General features: G+C 32.9%; 1 protein-coding gene across 2 annotated transcripts in view; it reads left to right on the top strand.

The window, feature by feature from the left end:
- The window catches only part of Dpp10 (Dipeptidyl peptidase 10), a 429,429-nt gene that overhangs the window by 281,106 nt on the left and 121,404 nt on the right, over window positions 1-26,919 (top strand). For both annotated transcript variants that reach the window (XM_072523345.1, XM_072523344.1), the window contains exons 6-7: window positions 22,925-23,195; window positions 24,258-24,381. In XM_072523345.1, coding sequence (XP_072379446.1) covers window positions 22,925-23,195; window positions 24,258-24,381 — 395 coding nt within the window. The remainder of the gene's footprint in view (window positions 1-22,924; window positions 23,196-24,257; window positions 24,382-26,919) is intronic.

A 26,919-nucleotide genomic window follows, 5' to 3' on the forward strand; every position in this document is an offset into this window, starting at 1 on the left:
TTTAGTTTTGGTTTTCTTTTTTCTCTGGGTAGTTAGTACTAAAAATGTAACTTTAGTTTCTGAGGTCGGAGGAGGTGTTATTACTTCTGTAATACTGTGTTTGGAACTTGTTTTATGTTCACTTTCTGATTTCATTATTTCTGGAGTAGGCAACGAAATGTCTGTGGTTAGTTGTTTATCTGTATTATTATTATTATATTGTATATTTGGTGCTATGGTATGGGTTAGGGGTTGGGAAAGTGAAGATTTGTCATTTATTTGTAGAGCTGTCGTGGTAGGGATTACATTTCGAGTGGTAGGGATATTGAAATTGTTTGCAGGCTCTTGACTTAATGTAGTTAAGAAATTGTTTGAGAAATGTCCTATTTGATTACACTTTAAAACAGCTAAATTTCGTGAGACAAAAAATGACAATATGATACATTATTATGAGATAGTACTATCGAGTCTGGAACCGTATTATTGGGAGGTAAGATATAGATATAGCGTCGAAAACTAAGAATGTATTTGTACTCAAGGTTTGTTGCCACCATTCTAAGAAAATTTAAAGCAGATACTAAGATGCTCTCTGAGTTCTTGGTCGATACAATTATGTGGAATAGATGCTCATACATTAGATAATAATACGCGTTGGCGTGGAGTAATAAATCTGAGATTTTGAATTTGATTTAAATTTACTATATTTGTTTCATTATCAGTGTACATGAATTCATCTACCTTTGCCAAACTGGATAGGTTCTATTGTTAGACATGTTCTATTATTAGATGTTCTATTGTTAGATATCCTAGATGAAAAAAGTTTATATTTTTTGGATTGATTTTCATTCCAATGGATATAAGATATATTCCTCTAGTTTTATTTCGTTCATAATAACCTGATATAAATATAGCTTGATTTTTGGACTGGAATGGAATTAGATGGGTGTTACGGTGTCATTATTAAAGGAATAATTATTTTAAAGCTTCATTATTTTATAATAACTATATGTACCCCCTCAGGTCGGATCTCCCTTGTAGCAAATCGAACTGATAGGAGGCACAAAATAATAAAACAATAAGAAACCTGTCTTACTTTAGATGGAAAGATGTGTGGAAATTACTGGCTACGTTCAACAGTTTATCACACTAAATATTTAGGTAGTATACAAATTGATCGTTTTAACTCTTTAAATGTAATAATTTATCAGGAGCGATCAAATAGCGTATTTTAACATTAACCGTTATTTGATCCCAAAGTACTTTGCCCCAAGACTGCTACACTTGCATCAACTTTGCTTAATTCTTTATGCACATTTGAGTTTCACATAGTGTCAATGATGTCACTGATTGACATACCAAAAGTAACATTGCCACTAAGTCTAAAAACAAAATCTCTTGATGCTAGCAACTAAGGCTGTTTTCAATGCCATATCGACTTTGAAAGATAGAAGATCTAACTGCAAAGAAAGTTTTAATACGATTGCATTCGTTGTCCTTGTTCTAGGTCAGTTTAGTATCATCTTTTTGTCGAGGTAGTCGAATAATAAATTTATTTACTCACAGAAAAATCGCTCTTCCGTCCCACAGCAGAAATCGCTATCCCGTCCCGCATCTCGTCCCTTCCCGCTGTATTTTAATTTCATAAACTAAACTACATTTTTCTTGCTTGGAACTTGTTGAAATTTATGCAGTTTTGCAGATTGTCTTTATGGCAATCAAAAGCATGTGAAAATGGCTCAAAACTCACAATTTTAACACTAATTTAAAAAAAAAATTCCCCAAACCCCCCAAAAAAAGTTATTGTGTCCTCTTGCCTCTTCCAATGTCCATTTATGTTGAGGTTGGCGACCATTACGGAAAATTTGTTTCGATGATGAGCTGCATGCTTTAGGTTATTTCTTCAATCTTTTTTCAAACCTTGTCCTTATCTGTTTATGAAAACTTATTTATGCCACCAAAAATATTCTAACAAAAAGTTCAATAGGTACAATTTGTGCAATTTAACACAAAATATTATGCAGAAAAAGCATATTATTGGGTTAATGTCTTTATAAAATATTAGTCTTATTTTGTCGAAGTTACTAAAAGTTTTTAACCAAAATGAATAATGTGTTTATAAGATATTCAATTTTCTTAGTAAAAAGATTTATATGTAAAATGCCATTTGACCCAGTTTCTGTCACCGCAGAAGGCTCATCAGTATCACATTTTTTACTAAAGATATAGATGCCTCGATTAAATATTATAAATTCTTTAAATATGAATTTAAAAGCTTCAAAAAGATTTTTAGAGCGCGTGGTAGTGATGATTCGTGCTTTTTTCTATTAGCTTTTCGGCGTCGGTGGGTAATTTGATATAAATTATTCTTACTTAAAGTGGTATGTTTTTGTTCTAAATCAGTGTCATTACAAAGAAAAAGTTTTAAATTGAAATTTTTAATGTTAGTTTGAAATATTAATGTTTATAAATAAAAAAATTACGTATTAAAAGATATCTCGGCTCTTAATCGCAAATACAGCAAAGTGTGTTTTTTTTAATTTGTCTGAAAGTTATTTGCCAAAAAATTAATGTAGTCGTAAAGAAATATTCTTCTTCACGTGCCATTTCAGAGTTATTTGATGTTGACGATCACCATTGCAAAAACTTCTCAATAAATATATAAAATATACATTTCGATGAAAAGATGGATCTTCTACAAACAATAAGATTTAATTAAATTAAATATTAATTTTGGGTGTACGTTTATGTATTTTTTAAAGAAAACAAAATTTTAGAAATTCTGATTTGTTTTCTGCAATTGTTAAGATAAGTTATAAAATAAATTGTCGGTTAAAAGGCCCTAAAATCACCACATTGAAGTCATTAAATAAAAAAAAATTCAACGCGTATCATCGAATGTCTTATAGTCAGCCAAAAAAGTAAAACGAACAGTTGACAAACGTAATTCTTCCACATTTTCTTTGTCTTTAAATAAATTAAATTTTTTATGCGACTAAGGGACCCCTTACAGCTATTATAAGTAACCATGATATTTGATCATTATTTATAGTTTTGAATAAGTCTAAGGACTGGATTATTTATCTTTAAGTAGCTGTTTATTGCAATCAAAATGCAGTTATAATGGATTTTAGAACAAAAAGATTTCTAACACTTAAAAGGCAAAAGGAGACAAGATAAATAGACGTCTCACAACTGACGAACTCTAAAAGGAAAAATAAAATAAGTATAAAGGTAAAGAAAGACATAGAAATGCTAGAGAACTTAGTAATGACAGAAGTTGAAGTAACATGGACTGCTCTATAAACGAAAATATTAAAGATAGAAGAAGAAGACATCGGGTTCACGAAAAACAAAAGAAAACAAGAATACATAACGCAAATATCATAGACTTCATGGACGTAAGACAAAAACATAAAACAAACCCAATAGAATACAAACGAGTCAATAAAATTATCAGAAAAAAGTGCCAGAAGCCAAAGAAAACTGAATGTCAACAAAATTCCTAGAAATTGAACAACTTCAGAAAAATACGACTCATTTAATGTCCATAAAAAAGTGAAAGAAATGACAGATAGATACTGAAAACTACAAGGAACAATACTAATAACGAATAACGATAAAATAATTATATAATGGTTAGCTACTCAAAAGAGTCCAATCCAAGAGTTCATTTTGTGAAAAGCTGGTTGATTTTTATTTTAAGGGGGGTCATCTTCTAACGATATAGATACCTGTTAATTGTTAACTCCCTTCGTTCCAGTACCCCAACCCTTAAATTTTAACTTGGGAATATATCATGTGTGGTACATTGTTAGACAGGTATTTTATTGGAAAATTCAGGCATCCATACTTTTGTCGATATTATGTCTATTACTGTAAAAAAGTAGCAGTTTAATGAAAGTGCTACACCTCTGAAAAACGAAACGTACCGGCTATGCTTTGCTTTGCTGGTGTCAATTTTCGATCATATCAAAAACTATATTAAAACAAAATTTGCAACATTATAAGGAAACTTTATTAAATGTAACGTAAATAGAATGAACTAAATTTTAAATTAATAAATTCCTAATCCCTAACAATTTATTTATCAGCTATAACTATTATTTAACTGTTTAAAATTATATCCATACCTTTTATTCAATGGCCACTTTAAAGTTTCAATTACTCGAGCCTAACCTTTAAAACCTATAGCGTGAAATTTTAGTTTTTAGTTTTGCCAACAAATGGCAAACTTTCAGATAAAAAAACAATCTAAAACGTTTAAATTTTTTTTTTCAATTACACTAGTACGTTTTTCAAAGGAACCAAGCTTCTGCTGTAAACTACACTCAAAACCATTTTCTTAGAGACATTTCCTGTGATGTGCGATGTTTGAAATGTAAAACATTAAATTGCAAAAGCCTCATACTTGTTGCTACAACTCAAAATTAAAATTTTTATGTCATAGGTTTTAAAGATTGATCTCTAAAAATAAAAATTCTTCTACGAATTTTTACCGTCGAGCTGATAAGCATTTCATTGAACATTGATTTCGCGCGCGTAACTGACATTCAAAATCGACGGTTGCTTCAAGCATTGTATATGAAAGAACGGTTTATTCTACATAAAAAGTGCTTATAACCATATTTGTTTAGAATGATTTCAGCTACATTTTTTATTTGAAACTTACCCCTACCCTAAACTAAAACCCCTACGAGGGGGGTTTTAGGAGGAAGCCCGTGGGTAAAAGTGGTAAACTTTTTTGAATCTTTTTTGGGATCCCAAAATTAATATTCTCGGTAAAATCCAGTTTGTTCGTATGATTTTTAAGGGTCAACCCTCTGACAACTGGACAATATCAGATTTACTAAAATCAACATTCGTAATATTCCCAAAAAAATCCAATACTTCACAATGCGATGCCTATCGAATATTAAACTTAATGTCTCATGTCCTTAAAACTTTACTTAAAATTATTTATTTAAGAATTTACAAGAAGTGTGAGTTTTAGATGGGTGATACTTAATTCAGGTTTCGAAACGGATTGAAACACGAGGATCTCTTTTTGCCTTATGTGTAAACACAACAATGCAGAAACATGAATGTTGATGCATATGCATGTTTATTGATTCTTAAAAAGCATTTGACTGCGCTAACCAGTAAAAGATGGTCTAAAGGAGAAGTCTAAGATCAACAGAAAGCGCATAACAATCGAAGATATACGAATCCGACGACGAGTGCGACAAGATTTTCTCTTATCACTGCTATTATTTAATTTGTGTTCGGAATCTATATTCAGACAACCATTAGACGTCCCTAATGAAATCCCCAATGAGCAGATTCCTGAGCTTCTCATACAAGAAACTCAACCTAATAATACATAGCAGGATAATAACGAGTTGCACGATAGTCTGGTAAATGAGATGGTACGCGCCGTAAAAGAGTTTAGTGGAACAAACTAACTTAGCAGACCACCGCTACCAAAAATAAACTCTTCTAAGAAACTGGGAGCGCTGTTACAAATTGTGAACACTGAAGTCCTACCCAATCATATCGTGGAAGCCCATACATTAGAATATTTGTATATGCTGATTTACTGTGCAGCAACACCAATTGCTAATTTTATGGGCATTAAGATCAGAACACGACAGGGTAACAACATCGGAAGGACTGGTAACAGAATAGCACCCTGGGAAAAACGACTGCTGAGGAAGATTAAATTACTGCGTAGGGACATTGGACAAATAACAGAATACATAAGAGGAGTAGAAAAATCATTAAGATAACTGAGGAAATATTGTTTAACACTCTAAGACACTCACGACATGTTCCAGAAAACAACACACCGCAAAGATGCCTGGATACATTAAAGCAAAAACTGTCTGTTTACTCAGACCGCCTGTGTAGATACAAAGTTAGTAACAACCGCAAATGTGACAATATACTTTTTCAGCAAGCAGAGAAGGCTTTCTATAGGAAAATTAATTCCACTGTAGAAAATGCAAATAAATCCTACCCAAGCCAAGAAGAAATTCATAAGTTTTGGAGAAACCAACTTTCGACGCCAGCTACTCATAACAACAATGCTGCATGTATTGAAGAAACCACGAACAACTGTCAACACTACAGTAATATTCCGTATGAACCTTTCCCCGCTGATGAAGTATCGAACATTATCAAAGAGCTTCATAACTGGAAATCTCCTGAACCAGACGGAGTTTAAAACTTCTGATTAAAGAAGTTTTGGAGTGTACACGAGCTCTTAAGAGTATTAATAAATCATATTATTTTTAATCCGCAGGAAATACCATCATTTCTTACTCAGGGAACCACTTATCTAATACCGAAGGATCAAAGTAACACCCAAGATCCAGCCAAGTACCGCCCAATTACTTGTCTTCCAACTTATAAAAATTGGTCACATCCTGTGTAGCCTAGCGTATGTACCAACACTGTTCTCTAAACAATATCATAGAGCCTTAACAGAAGGGATGCGCTAAGGGTTCCATGGGCTACAAAGAACAACTTATAATCGAGACAGTCATTTCCAACCAGGCGTACACCAAAAAAAGGAACCTTTTCACCGCCTTCATCGACTAAAAGTAGGTCTTTGATTCAGTACCGCATGAATGAATAAGTGGAAGACTAAAATTCACCTTCAAATACCCGGTGTAAACAACATCGAAACTGAAGATATCCCAATTAACCGGGGCCTTTTCCAGGGGGACTCGTTGAGTCCTCTTTGGTTTTGTTTAGCGATGAACCCACTATCTCAGCTACTGAACTCCACTGACTCAGGTTTTAGCATTAAAAATAACAATACTGTTGTGGCGAAGCTTAATCATTTGTTGTATATGGATGATTTCAAATTAATGACTTCCACTCGAAACCACTTAAATCAGATACTAAAAGCTGTAGAAAATTTCTCAAATGATATTAGTATGCTTTTTGGACTAGACAAGTGCCGTATACTAAATATAGTCAGAGGAAAGGTTTAGCTGAGAAGTTTCGATATGCAAGGTGGACAAAACATCAAGGCAATGGGTAAAAATAATATTTACAAATATCTCGGAGTAAAACAAGCGCGGAAAATTGACCATTAACAAATGAAAACTGAACTAACTTCTCACAAAGGCGCAAAAACATCATCCACGCAGTGCAGTAGAGAGTATCAAGCGGGAAGAGGACTTATGGATGTAGATGAGCAATTGGATAAACACATTGCTAACTTAAATACTTATTTTCAGGTTCAGGCTGAGACATCTACTTTACATCGAGCAATCTGCGCAGTAGATAATACAACGCCACTTAAACTAAGGGAACAAGAAATGCGCATAAACCATCTGACTAAGCAAGAAAAAATGCGCACCTGGATGAGTAAACCTCTACATGGTGACATCTCAATGAGATCAGCCAAGAATATGTTGACAATACAGCGTCGAACTATTGGTTGACATCAGGAAAGATGTTTCCCGAGACTGAGGGTTTCCTACTTGCCATTCAGGATCAGGTTATTCCAACAAAAAATTACCTGAATTATATTATTAAAGATCCTCAAGTCCAAAATGGCAAATGCCGATATGGATGTCAAGCTCAAGAAACCATCCAACATCTTACCGGTGGCTGCCAGGCATTTGTCGGTACTGATTATAAAGCGAGCATCTTCCTTATTATCAATACGTCCCTGACAGAATGCTTGAAAATGACAACTACAAGCTATACTGGGACCGCACTATGCTCACAGACCAACCTCATACTCATACTAGTTAATAAACTTACTAGGAAAACAACACTTATTGATGTGGCGATACCAAACACCAATAATTTGCGTGTTAAATACAACGAAAAGATCGCCAAGTACAGAGATCCAGAAACAAAAATCAGGAGAAAATGGAGAATGGAAAGTACCCAGACACTACCTATTATTCTATCTACTACTGGTGTTATTCCCAAAAACCTCCTAGAGAACATGAAACAGCTGGGTCTAAATGAACATCTCTATAAGGCCATACAGAAAGCTGTACTCATCGCGACGTCCAGATGTGTTAAAAAACATTTGGGAGATACTCCAACATACCAAGTCACCTAGGGCTCGCTAACACGGAAAGAGCCCTACCAGAGCTCAATCCTTTTGATACCGTAGGTATCTGGGATGAGTGAATTTTCTCCTTAGAGGGAGTGTGAGCCGTATAGTTAAATCTGGATAAAACCCACAGTATGGTAGAGATATGTAGATGATATATTCTTAATATGGCCTTATGTATTAGAGCTGTTGGACGCATTCCTAATTAATATAAACGATAAAGAAGAGACAATAACATTTACCATGGAAAAGGAATATAATAACACACTACCTTTTCTGGATGTGTTAATCTCTACGAACGATACTGGATATGAGACTCAGGTGTATAGAAAAAAAACACACACCAACAGATATTTCAAATTCAAATCGAATCACAATATTAATATTAAAAAGGGAATCATTAAATCCTTATATGATAGAGCCAAAGTTACTTGTTCTAACAAAAAATCGTTCTTGGAGGAAAAACATTTGTTAACATATGTTTTATTAAAAAAATAATTATCCTTTATCGTTTATAAATAAGGAATTTTCAACAATCGACCGAATAGAACAGCATAGTTGAGAACAATGTCCTACAGAATACACAAGAAATAATAAGAGGAAAATAACAATACCATACATAAAAGGATTATCAGAAAAACTTAAAAGGATAGGAAATAAATTCAACATTTCAACAACATTCACAACAACAAATACATTGAGATCTATTTTGTCTAAAACCAAACCTAACAATAAACAAGAAAGGACAAAAAATTGCATTTATAAAATACCTTGTAAATGTGATCAGTTTTATTTAGGTGAAACATCAAGGCCATTAAATGTTAGAATAAGTGAACATCAATCTTATATTAAAAATAGAGAATTTGATAGATCTTAGATATGTAAACACGCATGGGATAACGAACATAGAGTTCAATGGAATGGTACAAATATAGTCCTTAGAAAAACGGATGGTAAAAAGAGAAAAATAAAAGAAGCGGCTCTAATTATGCTAAATGAGACCAATTGTGTCGCAAATTCCTCTTCAAAATGTAATAGGATCTGGTTACCTATATTAAAAGAGGGAGTTATTAAAAGGAAAATATCAGTATTAGTAAGTCGGTATAGAGGATACATCATTTATGTTTTTTAAATAACAAACATATAAAATCATAATTTGGTGTTTAGTGAAAGTAAATTCACGACCAAATACTTACCATGTCGGGATAGTATTACTCGTATGAGGTTTTTTTTCCGGTTTTTCCCTCATAATTTACTATGGAATCACTAACAGGAGATTCTTTTACTATCATCATGGCATGTGTTTGTCCTTTTAAAGACGAATTAGATGCTATGATTTTTTTGTGACGGATATCTCAAGTTAAAGTTAATTTCATGTAATCGATGGAACTATCTTACAAGTAAAGTCGTCCCAGGAACGCAACTCAACAATATTGGCAATATCATTTTAAAGTCGTCTACTTTAAAATGTATAATGTATGTCTCAATAGTCAATATAAACGAGTCAGATAAAATTAAATTATTAGAAGAATTTTTTACCAAGTACAAAAAAAAAAACAAAATTTGTTTAATTTACTAATGTTTGTATTTTGAGAACGATTTCCGAAGGGAAAATTGAAACGCCAATAAACGTACTTTAACCTTTAATTGTGGTTTATTCTAGTTTAAAGAGTAATTAATAATAATAGAAGTAAAACAATATTAAAATTTGTTAAAACATATTTAAATTATTAAAATGTCCTTATAATTAATATTAACAATTTTATTATTATTACTTATTATAATATAAAAACCTGTTTTAAACAATATTCATAGAGAAGAATAAATAAAAATTTCAAATTGAATTCTTTGACATTTCCGAAACTTACTTAGGTAGATCCTATCGGGCTACTATATTCCCAGAAATTCACTTTAGGAAGTTTTAGATGCACTTAACTTAAACTAAAATTAGACTATGTAGGTCATCATTAGTTCTTACTTCAGTGATTCCGTACCGTAGGGGTCTTAGGTTACAAATAGGTTAGTCGTAACCTTTTGAGATATCAGCACAGTTGAACAATAAAATCGTAGTCCTCATTAGTCAATAGGAATAGCAGTATTATACAGTATGTAGAAAAGTCACGTCTTCGTAAAGTTTTTATTTCTAATAGGATTATTAACAAAATTTACTGAAATTTTTCAGGTCTTTGAAAATAATGAACTATATAATTAAGAAAATACAGTGTATAATATTAAAAAATGAATAATTAAGGGGCGCCAAACCATAAAGTTGTTGTAAGTGCCCAAACTAAAAGTTTTCAGTAGAGACAAAAAACTGTTTTAGTTGAAAAATATTGAACAAAATAATTCTTAATATTTTCATTAATAAACTGTGGTTCAATTAACACTATTGACATACAAATTTGAAAGGCTAATGAAATAAAATAGTTTATGTTGAATTAATTAAAAAACACTAAGAGAACAAAACGTTGAAAGTGTCATTATTTATGCAAGTCCATTGTAAGTGTTTATTTACTTTGTGCATTCGTTATATTGTGTTGTGACAGGTAGCTCTATCGTGGTGACATACTCAGTAAAACACAGGTTAAAATAAAAATAAATCTATTAATTCTAACGTGTGTACAAAAATAAAATAAAAATATCCCCGTCTGGATCCAGCGAGAGTGAATTCCCCGGCGGACGTCTGTAAAAGAAAAATTATTATTACTAACAGAAAATGAAATACGCGAATTCGATCGCACGCAGACTTATACTCGCTTCCACCTCAGTCTAGCGGAAGCGCCAAACGCTGTCGCAATCAAAATATTCGATTGTGCATATCCACGGTATACTCTAAGTCAGAGTTGAGGGTAACGTTCAATCCACTATACCCACAAGTTCTGCTTGATTAAGGACAGAGCATAATCTTCACTGCGGAAGTCTTTCTGTCCGGGTTGGCTCGCAGATTCAATGCACTATCGAGCCAGGGAGCCTAGAGCGTTAGCCACAAGACTCCTTTAACTCCGCCAGCGGCTCGCTTTAAATAGCCGCTCCGAACCCCACCTCGTCGTCTTGTCGTGGAAATGGATGCGTGATTATCGACACTCTCACGTTTCAAAGTCAAACGAGAAAGATCAAATTAACAATAATAATAGTGATAATAAAGCTAACATTTCTTTATTTACTTAAGTAACTTTAATTAAAAATTTAAAAATCAGCATGGCTTGAATATCTTAAGTTTTTTTTTGTAGACAATGGCACAGGGGTTTCCACCATCTTAATTTCCATCTCCTTAAACTCGTCTTACTGCTTCCTGGTTTGATCACTGAAGTTTTAAGCCATGGAGCAAAATCCCCGTAATTTTTCTATATGTTATCTTCACCAAAGTTTTCAGTTGTTACTTGAATCATAGTAGTCGAAGATATCTGCAAGTTTTTAGTGTTTATCATAAATTAAGCTTGATTCATCCAGTCAAAAAATGTTGTAGTATTGACTCTTAAGAACAGATTTTTCTTTCCAGCATTAGCAATAATTTCAATGAGCGGCTTGGCATGCATTTTTGCTTTATCTATAATCGCAAAATCGCAATAACCCGCGAGAAAGGTATGTCCTTTCACAGAAAATTTGTAAGAAACTTCCAACAAGAAACCGTTTGCAATCAAAACGAGATATATAACAAGTGAAGCTTGGTTCTTATTTTGACCACTACAATTATCTGACCAGATAATTAGCTTTTAAAGTTTCAAAAGTTTAAAAAAAGTTTTAAATGTTTTGATCGTTTGTTACTTGAAAGCCAACCTGGAAAAATCCAGCGTTTTTGACGTAACAACGTCTTAAATTAGGTTGTGGCTCGGAGTCACTCATGAAAAAGTGTAACGCCCGCTCACGTCTGTTACGATGAGTCACCGAACAAGAGAGAGGCCCGCCGGACCGGCGAATGCCTTGCGTCTCTCTCCCACTCAAACATGATCGGTCCGCTGGTGCGATGCTATTTCTCCTATCATCGTCCTATCCTCAACAAAATCACTCAAATAGAAATTAGTTAAGTTTAAGTTTACATGTACAATGTTTTAGTAAACAAAATATATTTCTATAGTTAAAATTTGTGCAATTCTTATTTTCATTCAATTCCTTGTTCCTATTGTGCAATTTAATAATATTCATATCAATAAATATTCTACCGAGAAAAAGACGTTGTCACGTAAAATCTTCGCCCGTAAAACCGACTTTACAGGCAACCGATTTTTTAAGCATATTTCAAATGCCTTACATTTGTTGCTATAACTCAAAAATAAAAGATGCTATCGAATTTAAAGGTTAGGCTCTGGTTATTGAAACTTCATAGGTCAGTCAATAAAAGGGATATATTGTATTGATCTAGCGAGAATAAAAAAAAATGTCAAAAATCGCGCCACGTTTATTTATTTAACACCTGTATAAAATCTCAGCTTATTTGCGGCAAAATACAAAAACTGCATACGAAAACTCAATTCTCTACCTTTAAAACGCATCTTGATTTTTGTCAATAGGTCACTTGAATCAAAAGATATCGAATTTTTACCGTCCAGATGATACAAATTTTAATGAACATTCATTTCGCGCTCGTAACCGACCTGAAAAATCGACGGACACTTCAAGCGTTGTTTCTAAGGGAACGGTTTATTCTACACAAAATAAATATTTTTGTTTAAAATTATCTCAGCTACATTTTTTATTTAAAACATTTTTTTCTATGGTTTACAGATTCTGGGTAAATCGGATTATTGCGTTATAACGCAATAAATCTTACAGATTTATTGCGTTTTTACCCCCCCTGCGAGCAGGGTTTTGGGGGAAAGCCCCGAGTAAAAGTGGTAAACTTTTGTGCGTTTTGTTTTTTGAGGCGCAAGATTAATATTGTCGGTATAATTCAGCCTGTTCGTATAATTTTTAGAGGTTCAGTGGCATTTTCGTCTCTGACGACTGAAGGATACCTTAAATATCCGTCTGAATCGTGTAAATCTTCCGTTCGCCTTTATTTCGATAAATTTGGATAAGGGACTATTTAAGAACATATCACGAATATAAGATATGCCTCCAATTACCAATTTAAATGCACCTTCTCAGGACCAAGCGACAAAAGGTACTCATTGAAAATAATATCGACGTGTTCGCAATTCAGGAAACGCATATAGAAAACTAAGAAAAAATTCTCGCTAGAGGAAGAATTTATGGGTATGATTTATTGGGTGCAACTTACCATTTAGCTAATGGAGTGGCAACCTATGTTCGAAACAAAATAGAAAATGCACACATATGTTCTACATCAGACATAAATGACATTCATACGATTACTATACAAAAAGGCGAAATTACTGTTAGCAATATTCATAAACCCCCGGCAGTCCTGTGGCCTCCACATATTATCCACCCACACCCCTCAGTTTATGTTGGAGATTTCAACAGTCATCATGAACTGTGGACACAATGAATACAATGGGCAAACTTTAAAAGTGTCCAAATAAAGCTCAGCAATGGACTGCCACAGGTATCTGTTTTGACACCATTACTGATTAATATAGACATCGCGGACCTACGAATATAATGGGCAACTTTAAAAGTGTCCAAATGAAGCTCAGCAATGGACTGCCGCAGGGATCCATTTTGGCACCCTTACTGTTTAATTTATATATCGCGGACCTACCTGGGACAACTTCGCAGAAATTTACTTCGCCATTACAGAAAGACATAATAACTGGCTTTGAACTGACCCGCAATACATGGACAACGCTAAATAGAATAAAAACGAGCAGCGGCAAATGTGCAGACAGCTTATATAGATGGGAAAAAGCACTTACTCCTAAGTGTGACTGTGGTGCGCAACGATAGATCGCCCGTCACATTGTTGAAGATTGCCTCCGAAGTCTATTCCCTGCAGTTTTCGATGAGTTCCTGAATGCTAACGAAAATGTTTTACATTATATTAATAATACATTAGATGTTTGTTTGTAATACTCCATGTAACGTTTTATATTGATTTGTCCTTATATTATATTGATTTTATAATTACAGTGCATGCTTTAAATGATTACATGCATTTTTTAAAATGTTAAACTCCACTTCTAGTGATGTTGACATTTTAATGACCGATGAATGACAATGTGTTGCATATGTTATTGTATTTATGTTTGTCCAGGAAAAATCAAAACAATTTTCTGCGTAAATCTAGAAACGGGAAAAAGGACATTTATCCGTTGTTGCTTGCGCCGCTCGAATTGCTTTCGATGGTGTTCTCGCTCAGGAATTATTTGTCCTGGATTGACCTTTCGCTTTTTTTAATATGCCGTGCGGTTAAAGGACCCTAAAATTACCTATGTAATGTATCAACGACAAGATACAAATCGATTTATTTTATTAAAAATTAATAACAAACCAAACACAATGTATAACATAAAAAATAATTAATTTTTTAACTTGACGTTAGTTATATTCGCTCACTTAATTAAATTTTCCTTTCATTTTTTATTAAGATCGTTGCCAATACTTAACAGACGTTAGTCAAAATTAGGTATAATTGTTTATTGAATATCCGATCAATATTCGGATATTCAATCAACGGTATAATGCATACACCATTATTTCTAAATCTATAGAGATATTGTTTCTAAAGAGTTGGACTCAGGGACGCAACATTAGAAAGCATGTAAGAGATATTTATAATACAATGCAGTCGTTACGAACTCTTACGGTTTATAGTCATGTCGAATATTATTACGTGAAATTAAGTGCTGTCAAAGACGTCTCTCAGCATGCTATTAAGAAATGTGCATTTTTTTGAAATTCATTATATTTTACTGTAATTTGAATTAAAAATAATTTGATCTGAATAATCTGATTTGAATAAATCTTTTTAATACTAAAAGTAAAATTTTTTAATCTTGTAATATTTATTCTCATATAATGAGAGGACCTAAATATCGCTTACTCCGGTTAATCATTCAGGGCAAAATCGAAGAAAAACGTTGGGTCGGAAGAAAACAACTGTCCTAGCTGCGTAACATTAGACAATGGACAGGTCGAACGATCGAGGAACTATTTCATCTAGCTGCCGACCGAGAATCATTTCATCAGCTTGTCAATATGACGATAGCCAACGCTTGAATACAAACACGGCACACAAAGAAGAAGAAGAAGAAGAATATTTATTCTGAAATACTTCCTCCTTATACATTTTTCAGTCAATAACAAGTAAATATTGTTCTGAAGCTATGTTCAATGTTTGTATTTTGAAAACGATTTCCCAAGTGGAAATTGAAACGTCAATAAACGTACTTTAACCTTTAATTGTGGCTTATTCCCATTTAATAGTAATTACAATAACAAGTGAAAGAATAGATATATAAGTTGCACTGAATTTGAGGCCTTCTAATTGTTTTGAGACTATTTTGTAGTTACTGTAGGTAAAAAAGTTGGTGAACAATCTAGTAAGTCAGATTTGCTCGGTCTGGCAACTTTTACCTTATCCTCCGAAATTTATAAGAATTAAATAAAACGTTCAAGTCAAACATATGTCATTTATAAAAATATGTATGTTTAGTTAAATAAGTAATATTGTATATAATTTATATAGAAATTGTAATGAAATGCTTTTTTTTTATTTTTGACCCTTTTTGTTATTGGCATTTTGGAGACTTATCGCAAGAACAAGCTTTGTAATATTAAAATTTCCGACATTAAAGATTTGGGATCGGCAGAGTTAATTAAATGCCTTGGAATAAAAAGGGTACAAATGCGTTTTTATACATTCTGTAATATATGCATTAAAAGTTAAATCTAGTTCAGAAATGATTTTTTTACCAATTGTACAGTGTAAACAATTTTACAAAATAATTAAATCTTCTGGAATACATCGAGAGCTTTTAAATAGTCTATTAAGTTCTTTAAATTACTATTTCCGTCGACCATTTATGATCAATTTTAACACCCTCAAAATAATTGATTAATGACCCTTATTAATGAATGATTTTCTATTAATGAACGATTTCAATATAGGCAACACAATATACATTGCTTGCATAAATTAATTGTGTTAATAATGTCATTATTTATTTTATTGTTTAAAATTCTGTGTATTTGAAAAATCAATATGTGAATGAATCACTTCAGTAATTGTACTATTTCGAATATTAATGTTTACAATAATAAAACTACTACTAAAGAAAATTAAACTTTGAATAAAGTTAATGAAAACTAAAAAAACAGTTGTTTATCGTTAAGCAAATAAACATTTAAACTAAGATATCTTTATTTCTGAGAAGTACGGTCGAGGAAGAAGTTTTGTAACGAACTCGTTTACGTTTACGTTTGTAACGAACTGTGAATTAAAATGGCGATTAACAATCTCGAACATTAACGCACTCGCTCCGCTCACGCGTTAAAATATCTCAATTGTTAATTGCCCTTATTAATACACTTGTTGGTTAAATAATTATTTTGACCTAGTACAAAAGAGATTGTTAATATTTTAATTTGTCACATTCTACGATATATTTTATTGTTAAGTTGGGTTATTATGGGGGCCCATATTGGTGGATTACTTTTTGAAAATAGGTATGTGGGTCTAGTATAAGCCTAATCGTAATTGTTAACTACACTCTGTTTATGGCAATTTTTGTAAAAGTTTTAAAAAGTTTTAAATCTTTTGGTCCGCACATTATTATTATTTCCGAGTCCACACTAGACACTGCACTACGCGCACTTAAGTCAGCCTCTTTATTTCCGGGAATACCCACATGGGAAGAAAACCATATGAAGTTAACTGATCCACCTTTTTTCTGAACCACGTTAACTTTTAACTGAGACAACTCTCTAAAACTGAGACTGAGATGAATTGACGGATTTGGAAGATGTAAATAAAAACGATTTGGAGGCAAATGAGAAGATTAAGGAACGCGATATTGACGGAAGTTTCCAATTATTTACACCTCACTCACACTGATGAAAATGAACGAAAAAATGAAAATTCAGAAGCAGAAACATCAGAGTCAAAAATTACTCTAAAAAAAATAGGAAACAATCAATCTCAATCTTAGATAATGAGAGAGGATAACATATTGTGTCAGACCACTATATCTTCAAAAGACAGAACAGAAACTGTTTTGAAACAACTAGAAGCATGTTCAGTAATTGAACTTTTTAAATGCATGATTTCTAATGATATATTTCAACTTATTATCGAACAACTATCGTAAATTTCTCTTTGAGTTTAGGTGACCTAAAAATATTTATTCTTATACTGCTCATTACTGGCTATCATAAACTACCACATAAAGATATGTGCAACAATACAGAGTACTACGGTGTTCGAGATTTATAATTCTCTGTCCCAGTAGATGTATTTGTGCATCGTGCGGTACAGAGCTGAAGCTAATTGTAAAAATTATAATATCCCGACATATAAGATCACCAGTGACATGGATATTGGAAATACTGCCCTTTGGTCTCAGCTGAGTACTGGATATGACAAAAATTGTTTTATTAATTACCCCTGTGATAAGTCTTTAACTATTTTTGTTTTTTTAGATCCTCCACATTTGATTTAACTGCCCAAAATCATGTAATTGATCATGGTTTTGTTATTGACAATAAAATAATCAACAATGATTACTTTGAAGCGCTACTCAACATATCGACTTCAGAATTGAGAATTACGCATTAATTGACACGACATTTTCTCTGTTTAAAAGGCTCTATGAGGCAAAGAGTGAGACCTGCAGTTCAATTATTGTCAAATTCTGTAGTAAAAGCTATTAGTTATCGTGGAAAAAATTGACTTATGCCAAAAGATAGTTACTGGAACACGAAATGCATATGGTACAGATTTAGATAAGCAGGCACGTCTACTGGATAAAATGTCAGAAATGGTCAATTCAATGCGGATTGGTGAACATAAAGTTTCATAAAGTAAACATAAAGAACTTATTCTATTTCAAAAAGGAATATTGTCTACTAGTAGATGTCTAAAAGAGTTACTTCCTTCATCATCATAAGTGGCTCGACAATCCGTTGTGGATCTTGGCCTGCTCACAAAGAAGTCGCCACTCCTGTCGATTCCTGGCAACTTCCCTCCATCTTCTAACCCCTAGAATCTGTAGGTCTTCTTCCACATCATCAATCCATCTCATTCGTGGTCGTCCTCTGCTTTTTGTGCCCTCTGGTTGTGAAAATGTTAATCTCTTACTTCCTTACCAATAAATAAAATACAACGTTAACTATATTTTACCTTCGAGTTTAAATCAAGACGTGCTAGAGAACTTTTTTTCTTTTATTCGAGGAATGGGTGGTGCAAATGATCATCCTTCGCTATTAGAATTTAAATATAGATTAAGGTGGTATATATTAGAAAAACATTCGGCGGCCATATTTACAGAATGTCGCAATATTGAACCTATCGAATATGGCGTAAGTAACAGCTCAATAGAAAGTCCTCAATTACCAAGCGATATTTCGGTGTCAGAAAATATTGGCTTGACGCAAAAATGCTGTCTAATTAGGTAGAAAAAACTAAAGGTTTAAAAGAATCTCAGTCTGAAGAGGACAAATTACTTTAAAATGCATTTATAGAAGATCACTGCTTGAAAAAGAATCATATAATTGACTATGACATTTTGAAAGTCGCAGGGAATTATGAGGCGAAAGAAAAAATTCATCGGGACTCTTTGAAGTATGTTGCTGGTTTTGTTGTATAAAAATTCAAGTATAAATATAGTTTAGAAAACCCTACAAAATTATGAGACATATATGGAACCAGAGTGGCTACAGACAGTCTCTAGAGTCTGAGTCTCTGGAGTCTCTCTTTAGGTTCTCTTTTGAACTTATACGAAGAAGTTTTTTACTTCAAGAAATAAATTTTAATAATGTAGTATAAAATATTCAATAAATCTTTATTATAAATTGTCGACCAGATTCATTACTGGAACATTGTAAATTAAGCTAATGTTGAAAACTGCAAGTCAAAGTTCGAAGATATTTTGTAACACATTCATTTAAAACAATTTTCTCTAATTTTAAATGTTAATTATGTGATTCAGAAAGTGTTTTTAATATTTAACCATTCTTTGGAAGCGTGGACACTAAAACAAGTCCATCTGAACAAGTTGTACTGAACACGTAAAAATTTTGGTGTTATAGGAGAATCCTACGAATATCATGGATTCAAAGAATGTCACTCTACAATACTCTACAATAGAAAAGGAAATGTTAGCAATGGTGTGGGCAACTAAGTATTTTCGACCTTACCTATTTGGAAGAAAATTTAAAATACTTTCAGACCACCGTCCTTTGCAATATCTGTTCTCCCTAAAGGAACCCAACTCCAAACTAGTACGTTGGAGATTAAAATTAGAAGAATTTGACTACGAAGTAATTTACAAAAAAGGCAAAGCTAATACAAATGCGGATGCACTGTCTCGAATCGAAATACACACAAAGGAAACTAAGGACATCGATTCACAAATTAAGGAAGTCTTTGATGAATTAGTAGACATGGAAGACGATGGATGGTCAATGACTAATAATCCAGATGCAGATCGAATAATCGACGAGATTGTAGAAGAAAAAGCAATAGAATTAATTCCAGAAAACATCCCAGAAGATATTGTTGAAAACGAAGATCAAAACATGGACGAAGACGGAAATGAAACAATACATACAGCAGTAGAAAATCCAATTCTTGGTATACCTATTTCGGAAAAACCACTTAACTTCTACAATACCCAAATGAACAAATTCCCTTCGTTGGCTCAGTGAAGATGTTCGTTCTGTTGTAATGGAAACACCAAATAATAGTAGCAGAGTTTATTGTTGAGACGTACACTATGGGTGTAGACCCGGGATTACTCTGAGTAGAGACTGATGAAGTTGATCGTTGAAGACTATATGTTCGTTGAGTGAATATTGATTGAATGCTTCTCTAGTCAAGAGATATTAGTTTTATATAAATTCTATTTGGGTCAATATTTTTCGCGTACCTAGCGTGATATGTGTATTTAATTTATGTAAATTGTTTAACTTTGTCAGTACTTTTGACTGATGTCCAAATTATTATTTATAATTGACCAAATGTGTATGTAACCTAATTAACTACGTGTGTGTATTTATCAACAAATAGATTCATTCGGTCTACTGGGTGATAAAATTATACTGTCCAATTTCGGATATGAATTCTGAAGATTTGATATTGGACACCAAATTATAGTCAAAATTGTCAACTACAATCCACGACCTACAGCAATTATACAAACCTTTCCAAATAAAAGACGTTATCATATCCAGCTGTAAAAAGATCAGTTAAAAGCTGATACCATAAAAATTTTTAAGGAACACCTCAACCCGAAAAAGAAGTATGCAATTTTATTTGAAGCAGAAGAAGAAATTTTTGCAGAAATTTGCGAAATTATCAGGAAAACTTTTAAACACAACGTATATGACTTAGCAAAGTGCAATCTTGTATTGGAAGATGTTAACCTAGAAGAACAACAAAAAGAGATTATAAAAAACTATCACGAAGGAAAAACGAACCATAGAGGAATAGCTGAAACAGAAAGTCAAATAAGGAAACGATATTACTGGCCTAATATGAAGAAGGACATAGAAGATATCATAAACTTTTGCGATATATGTCAAGAAAATAAATACGACTTCCTCCCAAACCAAAATTTATGGTTACACCAACTCCCACCAAACCACTGGAAATAGTTCACATTGATTTATTCCAGGCTGATGGACAGAAGTTTCTAACCATAATAGACGCATTTTCGAAATATGGGCAAGCCTACCCAATAAATGGAGGAAATGCAATCAATGTACTCAACGCCCTATTGATTTTTATAACACATCATGGACTCCCAACAATGATAGTAGCCGATAATGGTACGGAATTTAAAAATGGAGTAATACAAGAATTTGTAGACTCTCATAAAATCTCAATCCACTATACACCACCAGAGAATCCGCAATCCAACGGAATGATTGAGAGATTTCATTCTACGTTAATCGAACATCTTCGAATCCTAAGGAACACCAAAGCAAAGCTCTCGATTAAAGAACAAATGCTATATGCTATAATTGGGTACAATAATTCCATACATTCAACAACGAAGTTAAGACCCATCGACATATTAAACGGACATATCGACGCAAAAGATCCCTTTGACGTTGACATACAGAAAGTAATACTGAACAATTATATCCAAAATCATAGAGAGATAACAAAGGAATTATACAAGGAAGTAAACCAGCAAATACAAGAGAATAAAAATAAATTCATTGAAAATAGAAATAAATCGAGACAAGACCCTATTACGTATAAACCAAGCACAAAAATCTATACACGAAAAACAGTTACCAGAAATAAATTACTTCCGCGATATTCCGCAAAACATATAAAAAGAAATAACGAAGTGACTGTAAAAACATCAAAAACTACAGTTCACAAGAAAAACATAAAACATCAACCTAAATCAAAAACTAATTCTAAACCGTCCGCACAGGATCACCCTGACGATGAGAGAAGAAGAGAAGATCAAGGACCTGAAAGACAACCCAGGATTAATTCCCCTCAACCTGGGACAAGCAAAGATTCATACTAGTACACATGATTTCATATACTTTTTCAAACTACTACCAATAAAAGAAGAATTTGACAGAATTGAAACCAGTACGACGCAAAGACCACAGCAGTTCAAAATGGACTTAGCCATTACCTTTTTCGCGTATTATATTTATCCTTCATTTTCTTGTCCTATCTTATTAATCTTAACTTATCCGTCCAAACTTATCTCATCAATCTTCCGCCCAGATACAAATTCAAAACCCCAATCCAGAGTTACATAAATTCAAGGACAACCATCCCAGAGCAACCGCTAATGCTTCCCAAAATAAGGACCATAGATATTCAAACAGCGATTAAATTCAAATCATTAAGGATTTGAATCATCAATTCTCTAAGGAAGATGAACATCTAGAGACAATTAATCCGAAATTATGGAACCATAGCCATAACCATTTTTGGATGACTCCTTTATATATCCTTATTACAATAATCTGCCTCTATATATGTTACAGGTATAAAACAAATAACAAAAAAACCCAACTCTAGCGACGAAACTCCAGAAGAGGCCAACTCAACAGTTCTGTTCGTCCCTCACAAAACTTCTTCAGGGGATGGAGTAGTTACAGTACAATGACCGCTACCATCCAGTAAGTTCCACCACGTGGATTCCAACACGGGGCTACCGCTTGAACATTCTGGACTAAATTGCGACGTATTGAACAGCAAGATCAGCAATTAATAAATTATAAAAACACCATGTTAAAATCAATATTTTTCAGTCTGATTAATTAAAAGTCTGATTTAAAATATAGTCTGATTTAAATTATTATTGTTGTTACTAAAATCTTTGTAAGTCGAAATAAAAAATTAATTGTGAAGTTCAGTTTTTAAAAAAGTGTTTTTCCCAAGAACATTCATAATTAGCGGCAGTCAACAGAGTCCGCATAGCCATGATGATTTCCAACCTTCGATAGAAGATGGAACTTAAAGTAGAAGAAAAAGGTAAAGACAGATAAAATTTATAAATTTTTAAAGAATTGGCGTTTTTTATAATAAATTATATATAGCTGAAATAATGGTTCGATATTGTGGAAAACTAATATGTTTTTGCGAGCAAAACAAATTGCTGCGATAAGACTATCATACGTTAGAAGTACATAACTCCTTTTCCATGTAATTGCATCCTATGTTTACATATAAACTTTTTATTTAGAACGACAAATCATAAATGTAATGTACTGATATTTGTAATTTGTGAAAAGCTGAGTTGCCGAATTTATATTAAACCAACTAATATACTTTTTTATTTTCAGAAGAAATATTGGGTACGAATTCTGCCATATGGATGTCCAGGGATGGCATGTTAATGGTTTTTGCATCTTTTAATGATAGTCTGGTTGAGGAGTTGCGGTTTCCCTGGTACGGATCTATAAAAGATGGACGTCTGTATCCAGATATTCGATCGTTAAGGTATCCTAAACCTGGTACAAGAAATCCCCAAGTGGTACTTACGGTTGCTGATCTTGCGGATACCTCCAATATTAAGATGAAACCAGTGTTACCCCCCAACGTCATTGCACGGAAGTAAGCCTTATTTTAGTTTTTGTTTTTATCATTTTTTCCAATATTATTATAAATTAGAACCAAAATTCAGTAAGCAAATATTTTAAACAATTCCAATTATTGTGTTTTTCATGTTTATAAAAAAAAGCAATAACTAGATTCTTAATAAAAGCAAATTAAGACTAGACAAATTCAAAATCGGAAAAAGATCGACTAAGCCCTATGATCCTTCAAGAAACGAAGAGGGATTCCGTAAATCGCTCATAAAAAATTTCCACTTTGGTTTCAGCTGTTTGGCATAGAGTGTTATACTATTGAAATCGCAAGTCCGTGGTGTTAATCTTATGCAATTTAGGTTAAAAGAAGTTAGCAATCATTGACTATAATGCTCGCCGCTGACGGTAATGGCATAACCAACGTCGTTCCCAAACCAAAATTGTTAATTGTTGATTGTTGACAATGCTAAAATCTACTTCAGTGACTTTGTTTGGTATGTACTCTTGTATGGATCAGAAGTGTGGACCCTAAAAGTATCAAGCATGAACCGATTAAATTAAAACATTGGAAATATGGATTCATAGATGGATGTTGAAGATACCTTGGACAAGGGAAGCTAACGAGGAAGTACTAAGGAGGTTAACGAAGCCAGAGAATTACTAAACACTGGTAAACACAGCAAAATCTCTTATATGGGACATTTTATGAGGGGAAGCCGATATAGATAATTATAACTTATTCTTAAAGGCGAAGTGCAAGGTGGAAGAGGTGTAGAAAGAAAACATGTTTCTTGGCTATAAAACATTTGTGAATGGACTCAGATACCAAATGTAAGACAATTACTCCATGTGGAAGGAGATCGGGAAATCGTAGGATAGGTGATCGTCAATATTGGATAATTCTGATATGGCACGTGAAAAAAAAAGATGGACGGTACACGACATCACGATGATCACAGCACTAAAGGGTTAAGACTAAAGAAAGATATCTTTTATAATTTTCTAGTTGAAAAACTTTTTGCTATTTATTTGATTTTTATAAATTCATCATAATGCTTAAAACTAATTATTTTTCTTTAATTTTTAGCGACCACTACTTTACTGCGGTGTCCTGGATCAGCTCTACAGAAATTAGTGTAGTATGGCTTAACCGCCCACAAAATTTATCTGTGATAACTATATGTTCAAGTCCAAAATGGGACTGCAGAGAAGTAAGTACAAACATTTTAAACCTTTTTTTCTATACTCTGCAACAACTTATTCCATTTACATAAGTATAATATATATTGGGTTGATTATATAAGGATTGATATTTTAACAAGACGGCGCAGTCTGGCCTATAGCGAAATATACAGCATCAAGATTGCAAAAAATGAATATTCCTGTTTTAAAATGGCCTTCAAGCAGTCCTGATATAACCCCTACTGACACTTTTTGGCGTCAGGTAAAAAAAGCAATTTTAACTACAACAGTTCGTACCATTTCTGAATTAAAGGGAAATTTGGAAAGTTTCTTTTTCTTGTAGTGCCTATCCATTTCAGATGTTGGCAAACTGTATTTTGCAAACTGCGGCTCTGAAAAGTTTTGTGGTTGTTGTGTTGAACCACGTACGTAGATTTTTTAGAGATTTTTATTGGAAAGCTTGCAATACCTTTTAAACACATTACTGCCAAATATTTGTAGAAACTATGCCAAAGAGAATTTCTGAAATTTTAAAACGTAAGGGTGACTTCACATAGTAGTAACGCGCGTGGTCAAAACGACCGCATTGTCTTTTACTTCTTAGCTTGCGTTAATAAAAGAATTGGGAACCGGTTTGAGTTAAAACTATTTTATTAAGATTTAATAAGTATGGTACCATGTTACAAAATAATATAAAAAAGAAACTAATGTTATAAACTCTAGACAAAACTAGTCTTTACTCCGATAAAAAACAGAAAAGTTTTGGTTAATCCGATATAAGTTCAGGTTGGCACTCTTTGTATACTGCACGGGTATGCTCTCTGCACAAAAACTTTTTAAATTTTTCTTATACATCAGGAAATAGTCACAGTCGTTTACCGGTTTTTTTACTGTTGCAAAAGTAGCATCTATCATGTACTCTTCCATTCTTTGGATTGTTGTATTTGTTAAGAATATTACATATAGCTCAAGATGTAATTTCTGATCTTTGTTTAAATTGTCTAATGTCTCTTGGACTAGAAGATATTTATCCAAAAGGGAAAATGTTAAAAGCTTAAAAAATTTTCTTCTAAGGATTTTGCTTTCAGCTTGTATGAATCACTAGCGAATTAATGCCTGCGGTATTATTAGGATCGTGTTAAAAATTACCATCTGTCAACGTCTTATTTTTTGCAAAACATTATAGTAGAAGCACAGCTGATTAGCGACGTCAACTTCGCCCTTTTTATTGTTATAAAACGTCAAAATTTCTGATTTATAATGTTCAACTGTCTTTATCTATAACGTCGTTATCACGCAGACTTAAAACAGACCTTTCTTTTTTTGGGGATATACGATACTAAAGTACATACATATTGCTAAGAGCAAACATACTTGATTTTAGGGGATGAGATCCTTAAAATAATTCAGGTAGCAGTTCCCACTTGTTCTTTCTAATGGTTCCCACAACAGTTAATCCAAATTCTTTTTTAAGTCTCAACTAGAGGAATGCTAATGAACCAATTATCTTTAGTAATATTGCGCCCAAAATTTTAAATTTGCGCACGTATTCTTTTACAATTTCGTTTGGGGAATTGTCTACAGTAAATGGACCACCTAGTTGACGATCCACATAAGCCTCCATACTTACGGCATAATACGTTTTGGCGTCACATAAACTAAAAATTTTGAGCCAATACTTCGAGGGCTTGCATGAAATCTATTGTATCCAAAGGCCTTTAGTTTCAAAGTTTAAATTTTTTAAATCTAAAACAGATATAATATATTAAAAAAAATATTATGTTATGCACTAGTTGAATCTAGAATTAGATATAGATCTAGAGTTACATAGATATAGATTTTTGAGTGGGATGATGTACAAAAAACTTATTTAAAGAAAGTCGACGTATTAAAAAAAAAAAAATATTGAAAATAATAATTAATAAAATAATGACATACTCCTCTCATTTATTATTCTGTAATACCAACGTAATGGATACGAGGCAACTTTATATGTATTCCCTGCTACTGTACATATACAATCATAAGCATATTCTGCGTACCGTACATCATCACTACGAGACTCACACTAAAACTAATCAACATGTTTAAGTGGGAAATATCAAGAAATCAACAGGACAAAGATCTGCTATGTATCTTGCTCCAAAAATATTTAATTACTTGCCCAACATATACAAAATATATATTAATACTCTTAATTCACTAAATATGGTAAAATCTATATTTAAAACGTATGTATTAACCCTAGATCGTTCACTTAATAGTATAGTCATAAATCAAATTTTAGAGGAACATCCAAACTACGTCACTATATACACTGATGGATCAAAAAACACCGATGGTACAGGTTCCGCTTTCGTAATACCTAAACGTATACAGAAAAAGGATAAGTTAAACAAAAACACATCTATTTTCACAGTTAAGGCAATAGCAATATGTTCATCAGGAAGAGGATCAGAATGCTATAATCTTTTCCGATTCACTTTCCGTTCTTAAAATTTTAAAATCAAACTCAAACAAAACTAATGACATTATTTTTAGCATCCAAGCAATACTTAAACATTTAC

Source organism: Diabrotica undecimpunctata, chromosome 2 (genome assembly GCF_040954645.1).
Source record: "Diabrotica undecimpunctata isolate CICGRU chromosome 2, icDiaUnde3, whole genome shotgun sequence".
NCBI lineage: Eukaryota > Metazoa > Arthropoda > Insecta > Coleoptera > Chrysomelidae > Diabrotica > Diabrotica undecimpunctata.